The sequence below is a fragment of the Artibeus jamaicensis genome, unplaced genomic scaffold (assembly GCF_021234435.1).
Source record: "Artibeus jamaicensis isolate MK-2021 breed Jamaican fruit bat unplaced genomic scaffold, CSHL_Jam_final contig_729, whole genome shotgun sequence".
Taxonomy (NCBI): Eukaryota; Metazoa; Chordata; class Mammalia; order Chiroptera; family Phyllostomidae; genus Artibeus; species Artibeus jamaicensis.
In genome coordinates this window covers 6,930,104-6,943,181 of record NW_026521939.1, presented here as the reverse complement: position 1 = coordinate 6,943,181, position 13,078 = coordinate 6,930,104, and the positions used below count along the sequence as shown (strand labels likewise).

Below are 13,078 nucleotides of genomic sequence, written 5' to 3'. Positions count from 1 at the left end.
AATACACACAGAATTTGAGAGATAATGTTATTGTAACAACTGTTATCATTGTAAGAGAAAAACCTTAATTTTCTATTGTTAAGTGTCCAAGGTAATCATTCTGTCCTTGGAAACTTATCTGAGATAGGGACACAGCTTTGCACACAAAGATGGCCATCATAACATTTTCATCGCTTAGGGATCCTAATGACTAACAGAAGAGTAACTGCTGTGCTTGCCCTTTAAATGTAGGTTATGTAGGTGTTGTGGATGTTTGCAACACTTGTCAAAAGCAAAGATGCTTTTATTTTAGCCAGATGGGCATGGACATGGAAATACAACGTGAACCCAACTATACAAATATCCACAGCAAAAGAGAAGACCCAAGGAAATGCACGACAGCTCCAGCAGTGGCTGCCTACGGGCAGCTGCACGCTTGGCAGTTGCCATTTCTCTTGTTTTCTGTTGCTGTTGTTGAAGTTTCCAACCTTTTGAAAATGAGTGTTACATTTCTAATCAGAAAGTTATTACACTGTTAATATCCCTGAGGTGATGGAATTAGTTGGTCTTCTAAAGCTCTGGGATTAGATGCAGCATTAAAATATTAAGTCTTAACCCATTCACCTTCCTTTTTTTCTTCAGTACATTTAAGCAAACATGTATTGAGGGCCTCTTCCAAAACCTGTAAAACAGTGTGTGCTAGGGCATTATGGAGGGAAAAATGAGCAAGGTGCACGTATAATCATCATAGAGCTTGAGAGCTTGAAATCTAGTGGGTATTTCTATTTACCAACAACATACACTTAGAAAAGGAATATTTCAAGTACTTTTGTTCACAATAGCATCAGAAACATCAAATACCTAGGAACAAATCTAATAAAAGATATGCAAGGTCCCTACCCAACAAGCATCAAAAGAATGTAGATATTATAATGTTACACTGTTGTAAAGATGTCAGTTCTCTCTATATTTATAGATTTAGGTCAGTCTTAAAGGAAATCTCAGCAGGTATTTTTGTGGAAATTGAGAAGGTGATTTTTTTAATTATATGGAAATGCAAAGGGCCAAGAATAGCCAATACCATAATGAAAAAACAGAAGAAATTTGGAGGACCTATATTATTACATTGCAAGATTTGTTATAAAGCTACAGTAATCAGACAGCGTGGTATTGGCACAAAAGTAAACAAATAGATCAGTGGAACTAGAGTATCCAGAAAGGGTCCCCATGTTTAGTCACCTTATTAATGACAAAGGTAACTTGGAGTGGCATTGGAGAAATGAGGACCCTTTTTCAGTAAATGATGATGAGTCAACTAGGAATCTAGATGGAGAATGAATTTTGGCAAATACCTAATGCTTTACACAAAAATTATTTTCAGATGCACCCTAAGTCAAAATGTGAAAGATAGTAACTTTTTAAAATAAGAAAACAGTATTTCTTCATGACCTTTGGGGTAGGTAAGGATTTCCTAAGCTTCATACAAAAAACACTACTCAAAGGAAAGACATACATTAAAATTAAGAACCTTTGCTCATCAAAAGACAAACTATAAAGTGTGAAAAAACAGTCCTAATATTCACAGGATTTGTCATATGTATATTCAATATAGGATTTGTGCTTAGAATATAAAGAACTCCATCAAATAAGAAAAAGGTACTCTACCTAATTTAAAAATGGGCAAAAGACTTGCACAGGTACCTTGCAAAAAATATTCGGGTAGCCATAAATATGTGAAAAGGCATTCACCTTCAGTTACTAGGTAGTAATGACCTGGTGCAGCATCACTGTAGGCCCAGCAGAATGGCTCCACTGAAAAAGACAACGAATAGCAGGTGTTGGAGGGGGTGTGGAACAGTTGGAACTCTCAGACTGTCTTCTGCCCATTTTGCTGAGGCCAAGCTTCTAAATGTCCCTCAGTTGCTGTCCTGGCCTCTGCAGTTGTGGCCACAATTTGCACGTCCCCGGGTTACTGTGAGTATGAGGGTCACATACAATGCCTGGTTAGGCATGTTGGCCATGCACCACGTGTAGGAGCTTGTAGAATCTTCCTTTCAGGACTTTCTGTCCTGCTCTTTCCTCTGGGTTTGTCCGTAAGGGCCTCCTTGTAGTTACTAGAGTTCTTTTTTTTTTTTTAACTGTATTTACTTATAGAGAGAAGGAAAGGGAGGGAGGCAGAGAGGGAGAGAAACATCAATGTGCATGAGACACATTGATCAGTTGTTTCTCACACACCCCCAACCACCAGGGACCTGGCCCGCAACTCAGGCATGTGCCCTGACTGGGAATTAAATTGGATACCCTTTGGTTCACAGGCCAGCACTCAATCCACTGAGCCACACCAGCCAGGGCTAGAATTTTTTTCAGAGATTATTTAACAAAGGCAATGATGATAACAATAATGGTATCATCCGCAGTAACTGCCCGTTTAGATATCTGTCTAAAGTATGTCTATCTAGATATACTTGTCTCTTCCTCCTACCAGCACCATAGAGGTGGGTACTAAAGCATTGAGGTGCCATTGCTGCTCCCATTTTACAGCTGATAGAACTGAGGCGCACAGAGATTAATGACTTGCTCAAGATCACCGAGCTAAGTCCAGACTTTTCACTTCTTGCTCTGGTTTCTTTGGCTAGTTCCGTAACTTATCCCATGAAGTCCTCTTTCCATGACTGTTTGGATCCAGCCTGAGTTCTCCTTCTGAATGTCTGGAATATTACATCTACAGTTTAGTAATAATATTAATTATGGCCCCCATCACAATGACCACAGCATAATAATACTAGTAGCGGCTAGCCCTGCATCTGTTGAATGCATCTGTGTGCCAGAGGCCATGCTTGGCTCTATGTGTTATCACGTCGAGTCCCTGGCACAGCCCAGCGAGGAGGCCTTGACTGGTACTGGCGCATTATAGAGGGTGAGCTCCAGAGAGTGAAGTGTCTTGTCAAGGCCACAGTTAGGAAGTGGCAGGGCCAGGGGTCAAGCCCAAGTCTGTCTGTTGGACTTCAAACACCTGATCCCATCACTACGTCTCTGTGCTACCACTTGCTGTATTTGGCTTTTGGACCCTTGACCGTGTTCTGTCTTTGCATGCTGAGATATAGCATGTTCATCAAGGCGGTTCCATACCATCCTTCCATTCAGTATTTATTGAGCACCTATTGTGCCCAGTACATTTTGGAATTACGGAGATCAATAAGATGATGTTTCTGATCTTGAGGAACTCAGGTCTAGTAAGGGATGCAGATCATTGCAAATGAGGAGGTCTCTACAGCAGCAAACACATGTGGGTACAGAGGTGCCAGAGAGGAGGGAATAATCAGAACCCCTGGGGAAGGAGGGCAGGGAGGTTCTTTAAAGAAGGCTTTACCAAGAGGTGCTTGAGGTGGATTTTGAAAGAGAAATAAGAGTTTGCTGATTGGTTAGGGCAGCAGGTGCATTCCAGGCAGAAATCATGGTGAATAGAAGTCAGGGCTAGTCCTAAGGGTTTTAAACTCTCCTGTCCCTAATGGATATCATTCTATACAAGAAAGGAAACACCAGGGTGGGGAGAATCTGCCTCTTCCCTGGCACCAACAGTGCCTATCAGCAGGGGGTGGGCATGCTGTGGACTGCATGGAGAGTGTCACTGACGGCCATGGTGTGAGTGACACAGTGGCTCTGAAACTTTAGTGGAAGCTTGTTCAAAATGCAGCTGTGGGGTCCTGTGCCCAGAAGTCTGGTTGCTCTGAAAGAAGTGGGCGTGCCTCAGCACTTGATTGTGCTGCAGTGGAACTTGTGTTGTGGACAGGAGAGGAAGCCACTGTCAGGACAGAGTATGGAGAGACGGAATGGTTTCCTACAGGCAAAGGGACAGGGCGAATTTTATCTCCCTGTTTGTTTAATCTGTACACAGAACATACCCTGTGAAAAACTGGGCTAGACTCAGGAAGGAGGAATGAAAATTGGCGGAAGAAATAACACCTTCAGACATGCAGAGGATACCATCTTACGGCAGAAAGTAGCAGTGGTTTGAGGTGACTTCTGGTGAAGGAGAGAAGAAAGCAGGACTTACATGTGAACCTCAAGAAGACAAAAATCACGATGACAGAAGAAGTACACAATTTTAACATAGTTAAGATACTGAAATTGTTAAAGAGTTTGCTTACTTTAGTTCAATGATCAATTTAAGTGGGGACTGTAGTCAAAAAGAACTCAAGAGAAGGCGGAGATTCAGAAAAGCAGCAATGGAAGAATTGGGGAAGAGCACCACAAAGATAAGTGATTAGAGACCAAGGCCAAGGTCATCCACACCCTCGGATTCCCAATTACCGTGTACAGATGTGAAAGTTGGACAGTGAAGAAGGCTGATGGGGAAATGATTGACTTGAAATACAGTGTTGGAGGAGAGCTGTATAGATACCCTGGCCCACAGGAAGGTGAACAGGTGGGTCTTAGGGCGAATGAAGCCTGAAACATTGCTGGAGGTAAAAGGGACACAAGTGAAGCTGTCCTGCTTGCTGTAGGGATATCACGAGAGGGCAGGGTTCTTCGGGAAAAGACAATAATGCTGAGGAAAATAGGGGGCAGCAGGAAAAGATGAAGACACACACGAGATGCTCTGACTCCATAAAAGAAGCCATTGGTATGAATCTACAGGAGCTGAGCAGGGCTGTTGAGGACAGGATACTGTGGACATCACTCATCCACAGGGTCACGTAGGGTTACATGTCAACATTGCATAACACGCCTGGAGTCGGTTCTGTGGATCTAGGGTGGGGAGCTAGAATCTGCAGCTTAGGTGATTCTGATGCAGGTAGCCTGTGAACCACAATTTGAAAAACTCTGCTCTTCAGGCTTCATGGGGAGATGAGTCCAGGTGACATGAAGAAGGAGACTCATCCCAGGTGAACTTCTCCCCGAGGGAAACTGGCATCCACTCCCACGTGAAGCCCTGCCTGTAAATTTGGGCACAGGTGTTGGAGATTTCTGTTCTGGGAGGGCTGTTCTAGTTATTGCGTAGCAAATGTAAATCAAAACCTAGCCCCCTTAGTAGCAAATTGCTCCTTATTGTTCCACCCAAAAGATCCTAACTCTTACAGCTTGTATGTTTTTGGAGCTTTTCAGTGGGACAATCCTATCTAATCTTTCCCTGTCTTCCTCTCACCAACCCCAACCCCTGATTGCAGGGGGCTATAAAAGAAGTCGGGAGGTGACTCTTGGTATCCCCTTTGCTTTCCCAAGTCGGAGGCTGCCATGACAGCTCCTACCTCAGTCTGTGAGTCCGAGCGATGCCATCTCTTAAAAGCTGCTCCAGGTGGCAATCCCAGGCCAGCCAGCCAGGTTGCTGGGCCCAATAATGCTCAGGACTGGCCTCAGTGATTCAGTCACTGTCACCACCAGCAGAGGGCCTCAAAGACCGACTTGGGCCTTCCTATCTCTGCCCCAGCAGCTGGTATAGGTCTGGAGCAGCATAGGCCTTCCAGGGCCATTTTGGGGGTGAAATCTAGTGCCGTAGTCTCAAGCTCACTCGACTTTGTGAATTCAACAATCTGCACTCAGAAAATAGGATCAGTGCCCTGCAAGTAACTCCATGTGAGCTGTCAGTTCTGATGGGTGATCTGCACTTTGTGGGGAATAATGGATAGTCCAAAGGTAATCTTCTGACTGCACGTGATATTTACCCCAGGTGCTGGCTTTGCGACCCACCCTCCCTAAACTGTGACTCCATTGCAGGTCTCATGTTAGGCATTCAGACCTGAGCCGTGTGTCTCTTCTCGCTCCACTAGCATCCCACACAGCTGAGGAGTGTGTGAAAAAGGCCAGCGCCTGGACTCCCTCAGTGCCCCAAATCTGAATCTCTGGGTGGGCTCCCATGCTCCCACTTTACCCAGTTCTCCAGGTGGTCCTCTTACATATTCAAGTTTGAGGATGGCTGTCTTCAAGGGCTTGACCATTCTCTTGTCTCAGTTTGGGTTGGTGTGTTTCTGGTTGTCTGCCATTTTTCTTGAATGGTAAGTTCCGTCTCATCTGTCTCATGGAAATTGTACTAACTGGATCTGAAAAAGCACAGCCATGTTGTCCCCCAAATGTAGCTGGTGATCATTAGCCTGGCTTTCATTTCAGTCAGTAACCTTTGCTTTGCTTTTCTTTCTCTCAGGTATCTGTACCATGTTTTGACCAAAAACACCACAGTCACAGAACAGAACCGGAACCTGTTAGTGGAGACCATCCGTTCCATCACTGAGATCCTAATTTGGGGAGATCAGAATGACAGCTCTGTGTTTGAGTAAGGATTTAATTTTACTTCTTCCTTTGAGTATTTTTCTCAATGCACATCATGAATCATTCCTGATGATGTCAGAATTTGATGCCAACTTGGTCTTGTACAGATATCTGTGCTCTTTATCTATATAATAACAAGGAAGTTATGGAAATGAGTCTCTCTAGAAAATCTGAAAATATCATGCATATTTTTTTCTCATAGTGTCTGATTATCACCTCCAAGGAAGGAGACAGTGTCCTGGGTAGTTAGACCCTGAGTGAACTGGGGGAGACACCAGGGACAAACATCTGTTGTTTACCGATGGGCCGGGCGTGGTGCTAAGCTCCTGGTGAAATAATCCCCTGCATTTCCCAGGGACTCCAGGGTCGAGGCCTGGAGGCTTGTCCCCATTTACATGTGTGGTCACATGGCTGGTACATGTTGAAACAGCATCTCATACCAGAGCCCATGGGAGGGTTTATCCTTATTCTCATATTTTCTAGATGAGCAACCTTAGGCCTCAGTTTCCTCATCTTTAAAGGAGAGAAAGTTCCCTGCCTAGTGCCTGGTTTAGAGTAGGCACTAAGAAATGTTACCAGTTCATTAAAAAGGGAAAAAAAAAAGTAAAGAGGTGTCTCCATTGGACGATTGAAAAACAAAGGCCATAAACCATGAACTACTTCCTCAATAGACCTGTCTCAGCATCTGAGTGCAGAAAAATTTGGATTATGACAACTGCCAGGCAGATTTTATTTTTATATAAAAGGATCTCAATTAGAAGTATTGAGGCCACTTTTAAGACCATTCAAAAAAATAAAAATAAAGGTATCCTATTTCTAACGTGGCTTCTTATTAGATATCCTGATTTTCTGAATAGCCGTATGTTTTCATTAGTAAGCTTACCTAAGATAAAAGCTACTCCTGGAAAATGCAAACCTGTGACACTGGCCATGGTCCCCAAGGGGAAACGTGAGTAATGAAGTGAGGTGTGGCTTATAAACGGGACCAGCTTCTGTTAAGGCTCCCTGGGGGGTTGGTTGGTTGGTTGGTTGGTTGGTCTCTGTTTTTGGAAATGAGAGAGACCCTTGGGTTAAAGCTTAGTAACCATGTCCCCTTTTAATAGAATGGACTTCCTTAGTCCATCTGTCAGCTTAGAAGAACTCCTGAGCTCTGAGAGGCCCAGTGATTCTTAAATGGCTGCCTAACAGAGCCCCCAAAAGAATTTGTTTTTAATACATTTTTTATTTTGGAATACTTTTAGATTTACAGGAAAGGCATAAAGCTGTAAAGGTAGTACAGAACGTTTCCATATGCCATTTCTGCTGTTTCCCCATTGCTAACGTCTTAGGTTACTGGGGGGCATATCTCAAATTTGAGTAGCTGACGTTGGTGCCTGATTGTTAAGGAAACTCCAGACTTGATTTGGATTTTGCCAGATTTTCCATCAATAATCACTTTTTGCTCTGGGATCCCAATCCAGGCTCCCACAGTGAATTTAGTTGTTAATATTTCCTCACTTTTCTCTGGTCTGTGACCTTAGTTTCTTAGCTGTCTCTTGTTTTGGTGACCTTAGCAGTTTTGAAGAGTACCGGTCCTGCCAGGGAGCGAGGGAATTAGGCTCCGCCTTCTGGAAGAGGGTCATATCTGCACATGCTATTTGAAATTCTTCTGCATGGAAAATTTGTTTCTGCTTCCCTTTTTAAAAATGTATTCCATCCTTTATTTATATCAGTGTGAACGCATGGATATTTATTTTATACTTTGGATTACAATCCAGTACTGTTATTTACTTTGTTGCTGACTTTTTGTGGCTCTGGGCACTGGAAGCTCTTTCAGGTTGGTTCCTGTGTCATCCGACACGCCCCCTCTGTTTCGTTCTGAGCATTTCTTCCTTTCTGGTACCAGAACATGCTCCAGGTTCGTCTTCTTTTTTTTCTCCCCCAGCCCTAGAATTAGTCATTTTTCCGAGGGGCCCACCACACTCCTCCAGGGCATTTTTAAAACTCCAGGCTCTTGGATTTCACGATAGACCCAGGGTAACAATCTGTGGGCAAAATCCAGGTCCAGGCATTTTAACAAGTTCCCAAGCTGGTCATTATTCTGCTGCAGTGGGCTTGTTGGGGGATCCTTGGTAGACAAGGTAAACAAATAGATCAAACAATAGGAATATTCTGGGGGATCATCATGAATGGCCACCAGAATCAGGGTTGGAAAAGATTTTAGGAATCTTTTTTAGGTAGTTCGTTCATATGTTTACTCTTTCATGGATTCAAACAGAAGGTGTGCAGCCCACGATCCTGCTTCTGTGAAACTGGTAATTGAGGGGAAAGAGTCACCAAAGCTAAGTCGACCAGCAGATACGTGTTTCTGCAGCAACTTGTCTGGAGTGTTCCAAATGAGGGGTTATCTGCTCTTAGCTAGAATTCAGAGACCACATAACCAGAAACACCACTTTCTTCCTTTAAAGGAATATACCAGCGGGTCTGTCTTCCCCAAAAGTCAGTGCCCCGGGCCGCGTGCAGACAGATGTCCTAGCAGACTCGGAGAGTGCCTAGGGTCCTACCGCCGTGTTAGCATCTTCTATTTCCTTCCCGTCCTTTTTCTGCAGATCTGGAAACTACAAACTTGACAACTTGGAAACCAAAACTCTTAATATTCGCATCATTTTGCTCCTTTGTGGGGAATTCCCAACGGTAACAGTCAAAGACAGGGGGCGCAAAGAGGCTTAGTAAGGAAAGTGAAGGATATAAAATACTCGATGAAAGATACTGCTACTAGTTTTGTAAGCATGGATAGATAACTGTGTAACCATGTAGTAGGTAAAGATCTTTCCCCTCCTGCTAGAAATCTAGCACTCTTCTCACATTCTGGGGAGAGAACCTGGAAGGTTGCATTTGCCCATCCAGCATCATGGGTGCTGGGTAGCATGGAAGCTGGGGTTGTGCGGGTGGCGTGGTCTGGCCGCTCTGCAGATGCCTTGCGGGGTGCGGGTGCCCATGTGTGCTGTGCATGATTTGGATGTCCAAATGCAGAACCAAACCACTGATGCTTTCCCATTCTCTCCCCAGCTTCTTCCTGGAGAAGAACATGTTTGTTTTCTTCTTGAACATCCTGCGGCAGAAATCTGGCCGCTATGTGTGTGTTCAGCTGTTGCAGACCTTGAACATCCTCTTTGAGAATATCAGTCACGAGACCTCACTTTGTAAGGACAATCCTTGACACCTGTCTCTGCACTGCTGAGCGTCGGCAGCGTCTAGTTTGGCGTGATTTTTTTGTTATTTTTCAGATGTCTGTGCTTACTGTGTATCTTAGTGTGCGTGGGCTGCCATGACAAAGCACCCCAGACTGGGTGGCTTAGACAACAGAAATTATTTTCCAGAGTCTGGAAATCCCAAGATGTGCCTTGAGGGTTGGTTTCTGTTGAGGCCTCTCTTCCTGGACTGCAGATGGCTGCCTTCTCATTGTGTCCTCATGTGCTCTCTCCTACGTGTGCACAGTTACAGTGTCCCTTTCTTTTCTTCTAAGGGCACCAGTCTTAGTGGATTAGGGCTCTATCCTATGACCTCATTTAGCCGTAATTACCTCCGTAAGGCCGTGTCCAGATGTAGCCACATTGGGGGATAGGGATTCCACATAGAGATTTTGGGAGCACACAGTTCAGTCTGTAATTTCATGTTTATCCCTGCACGGTGGTGCTGTGAAGGGCTAAGGGAGGGTTCCCTACTGCTGAGTGATTCTGGGGCATTTGCATTTCTTGTTTATAATTTATTACTCAAGAGTTGGAGTCAATCAGCCAATACAACAAGCATTGGAAGCAGCCGGGGTGGGGAGGGGAAGAACTCAGCCCCAGAGCATGCAAGGTATGGGCTTCGGCACCTGCCTGCCCGGCACGTGTATGACACAGAGCTTATTGCCTGCGTTCACTAAGCCTCCGAGAGCCAGGGGCTGTCACTGCCCTCATTTAACACCCAGAGGGTTTGAGTCACTGGCCCAAGGTGGCAGCTCTAGCAGAGCTGAAATGGAGAAGGGGATCAGCCCAGGTTAGTTAGCTCAATGTTCCTTAACTGGGGTTGATTATGCCCCTGGCAGACATCTGTCAATGTCCAGAGACATTCTTGGTTCTGGTAATGATGGTGGTGGTCGGGGCGAGGGGGCTGCTATTGGCATCTCATGAGACCAGGGATGCTGCTAAACTTCCTACAATGAACTGGACAGCTCCCACAACAAAGAGTTATATGATCTGAAATATCAACAGTGTTGAGGGTGAGAAACCCTGATGTAGTTCCTAATTCTCAATGCTTGACCATTGATCAGCTTTATTATTCCAAGATGACCATACCAAGCCCCAAGCACTACCCACAGAAATTAGGAAAGAGAATACAAATGACTAACTGTCTGTGTCAGAGGTGGGCTGTAGGTCCCCAAGACAGATTAGAAAGGAGGTTCTGGTGGGTGGGAGGAGGTAGAGATGTCATTGACATTCCTTTGGGGAAGAAGAGGTAAGAAAGCAGTTGAATTGTGGCTCTTAGCAGTGGCCGCTAGATGGTGCTGCTGCTCCAGCCAGACTCCTTACACTGACTCATGAATGTGAGTTGACTCACTCTCAAGTGGTTTCTCCCCCGTTATCAGTGTTTGTTACACTGGGTATGAATTATGTGTGGTTTTTGAAAACTCCAAGAGGGGAAGACCCAGCTCAGTGGTGCTTAGGTTCCAACTGTACCTCAGGCTGGCTCTGCCACATATTCTCTGCATGTGCTCTGGGCAGTGAACTCTCCGAGCAGCAGTGGAGATCATGCTAGTACCTGGGGAATGGAGTAGTTTGAGGATTACGTATGACAGGGTGTTTGCAGAGCATAGTATGAGGTCTGGCAGATAGATGGAAGTGTCCAGAAGAGTTGATTTTATCATTACATCTAGCATTCCTCCAAATACCTGTTTAATGGTAACGCTTCCTAAGCACAGGCTACTGGACCAAGGATAAGAATGGGGCAATTAAAACTCTGGGGCTTCTGAGTCAGATGGCTTTTCTTATATTATGTCTAAAAAGGGTGCCCTTCTATGAGAAACCGAAGCAGACACCACCAGCTTTACAGGAAATTCACCAGAGTACTTTTGTGAGTCCTGCCAAAGTGGCAGAAATCACTTCCTTTTTATAGAAATTGGATTAATAGGGGTAAGAGGATAGATGACTTTTGCCTTTGTTTTTTATTTTCTCATTATAGAAAGAAAACGTCCTCATTATACAGCAACAACAACAACAACATCAAACATTATAAAAATACAGAAAGCAGAAGTTCTGGAGAATCTCAGCCTAATAGTTTGGCGTGCACACACTATTTTGCTATTTGTTTTACTTTTCCCCAACCTACCCGCATATCTTAGACCTTCTGGCGGTCTGTTCATGCATCCTTGCCTAGTTCGGTTCCAGACCTGCATTTTGCTGGGCCATAACTTAATTAACTTGACCATGGGCATTTAGGTGGTTTCCAGATTTTCACTATTACAAGCAGCCATTACACAAATGCACCTGTTGCCTGTTGGGTTTGGTGACCTAAGCGACAGAAGGCCTGAGAGACCGAGATTACGTATAGACTCCTGGGTTTATTATGAAAGGGTACCACAGAAAGTCGGCCACAGAGTGAGGGGGTAGGAGAAAAATCCCAGCCAAATAATAGAGGCACCTCCGCTGCCCCCATGGCGGCCCCCACCACCCACAGAATCATCTCATGCAGGCCCTGGAAAAGTCCCCGCTGGGCAATGATTGGAGCATGTGGCTTTTCCAGCTCGAGAATGCAGCCCAGAGGCTCAAGATCGAACATCTAAAGCTGCCAGCATTGGCGTCTGTGCCTGTGGTGGCCCAGAAGTCTCTAACCAGTCCCAGTGAGGCTCAGCATGACATTTCAGGGGCCCATTCTCCTGCCAGCTCATTCATCCTCATCCATAGCCAGAAAGACAGTGAGAAAGGAGTGCTCTAGGCGTCAGCATCACCTGGACTGCTGGTTACAGGTCAAGATTCTAGGTGGGCAGATTGTGGACCGTTCGAAGCTTGGAATACTGTATAGCATAAGGAGGAAAAGGAATGAACTCCTACCACTACATGCAGCAACACGGGTACTTCTCAGATGTGATGAGTGAAAGAGGCCAGGCAAAGAGTGCGCACGCTGTGACTCCATGCATGCGAAGTTCAGGGACGGACAACACCAGTGTGTGGTGGTGGGAGTCAGACTAGGGGTCGTCTTTGGAGAGCGAGTAATAACTGGTTGGGGGCATGAGGAGCCTTCTGGGGAGCTGGAATGTGCTGCGTCTGATCTGGGTGGTGCTTATGTGTCTATATTTGCAAATATTCATCAAACTGAACACTTAAGATTTGTGAAATATATATGTGTGTATGTGTGTGTATACACATATATATACCGGTACAAAGGTACATGTACTTACCATTCATATATATGTACATTCCCACATGTATCAAGCTATACACCCAAGATGTGTGGAATGTATTACCTCATTTTTAAACAGTAAGGCTCCAGTATCTCCCTCAGTAACTGTTCTGACCAGGAGATTGTGAAAACTGTTCTAAGACTGCAGACTGCAGGGCCCGTCTGCAAAGCCAGAATACCCAGTGTGCTTTTCTGAATGCTTTCCTAGAGAGCTTCTGAGGGGGAACCAGTTTTGTAGCCCAGGCTATAGCCTCTCATGGCCCTGGGCTGCCTGGTGGCCCTTGGCATTGTGTTTGGTGATTCCAACTTATCTTTTCAGTAATACTTTGGCCTAAGTTGGGTACCTCTTTGGCACCGAATAACTTAATGATTTATTTTCCACTCACCCAAGAGCAGCTGGTTTCACTCCTGGGAA

At 44.9% G+C, this 13,078-nt stretch overlaps 1 protein-coding gene across 4 annotated transcripts in view; it reads left to right on the top strand.

Moving 5' to 3' along the window:
* CLEC16A (C-type lectin domain containing 16A) overlaps window positions 1–13,078 on the top strand; it is a 219,307-nt gene that overhangs the window by 6,825 nt on the left and 199,404 nt on the right. For all 4 annotated transcript variants that reach the window (XM_037151193.2, XM_053672127.1, XM_037151192.2 and 1 more), the window contains exons 2-3: window positions 6,119–6,247; window positions 9,292–9,425. In XM_037151193.2, the coding sequence (XP_037007088.2) occupies window positions 6,119–6,247; window positions 9,292–9,425 (263 nt within the window). The remainder of the gene's footprint in view (window positions 1–6,118; window positions 6,248–9,291; window positions 9,426–13,078) is intronic.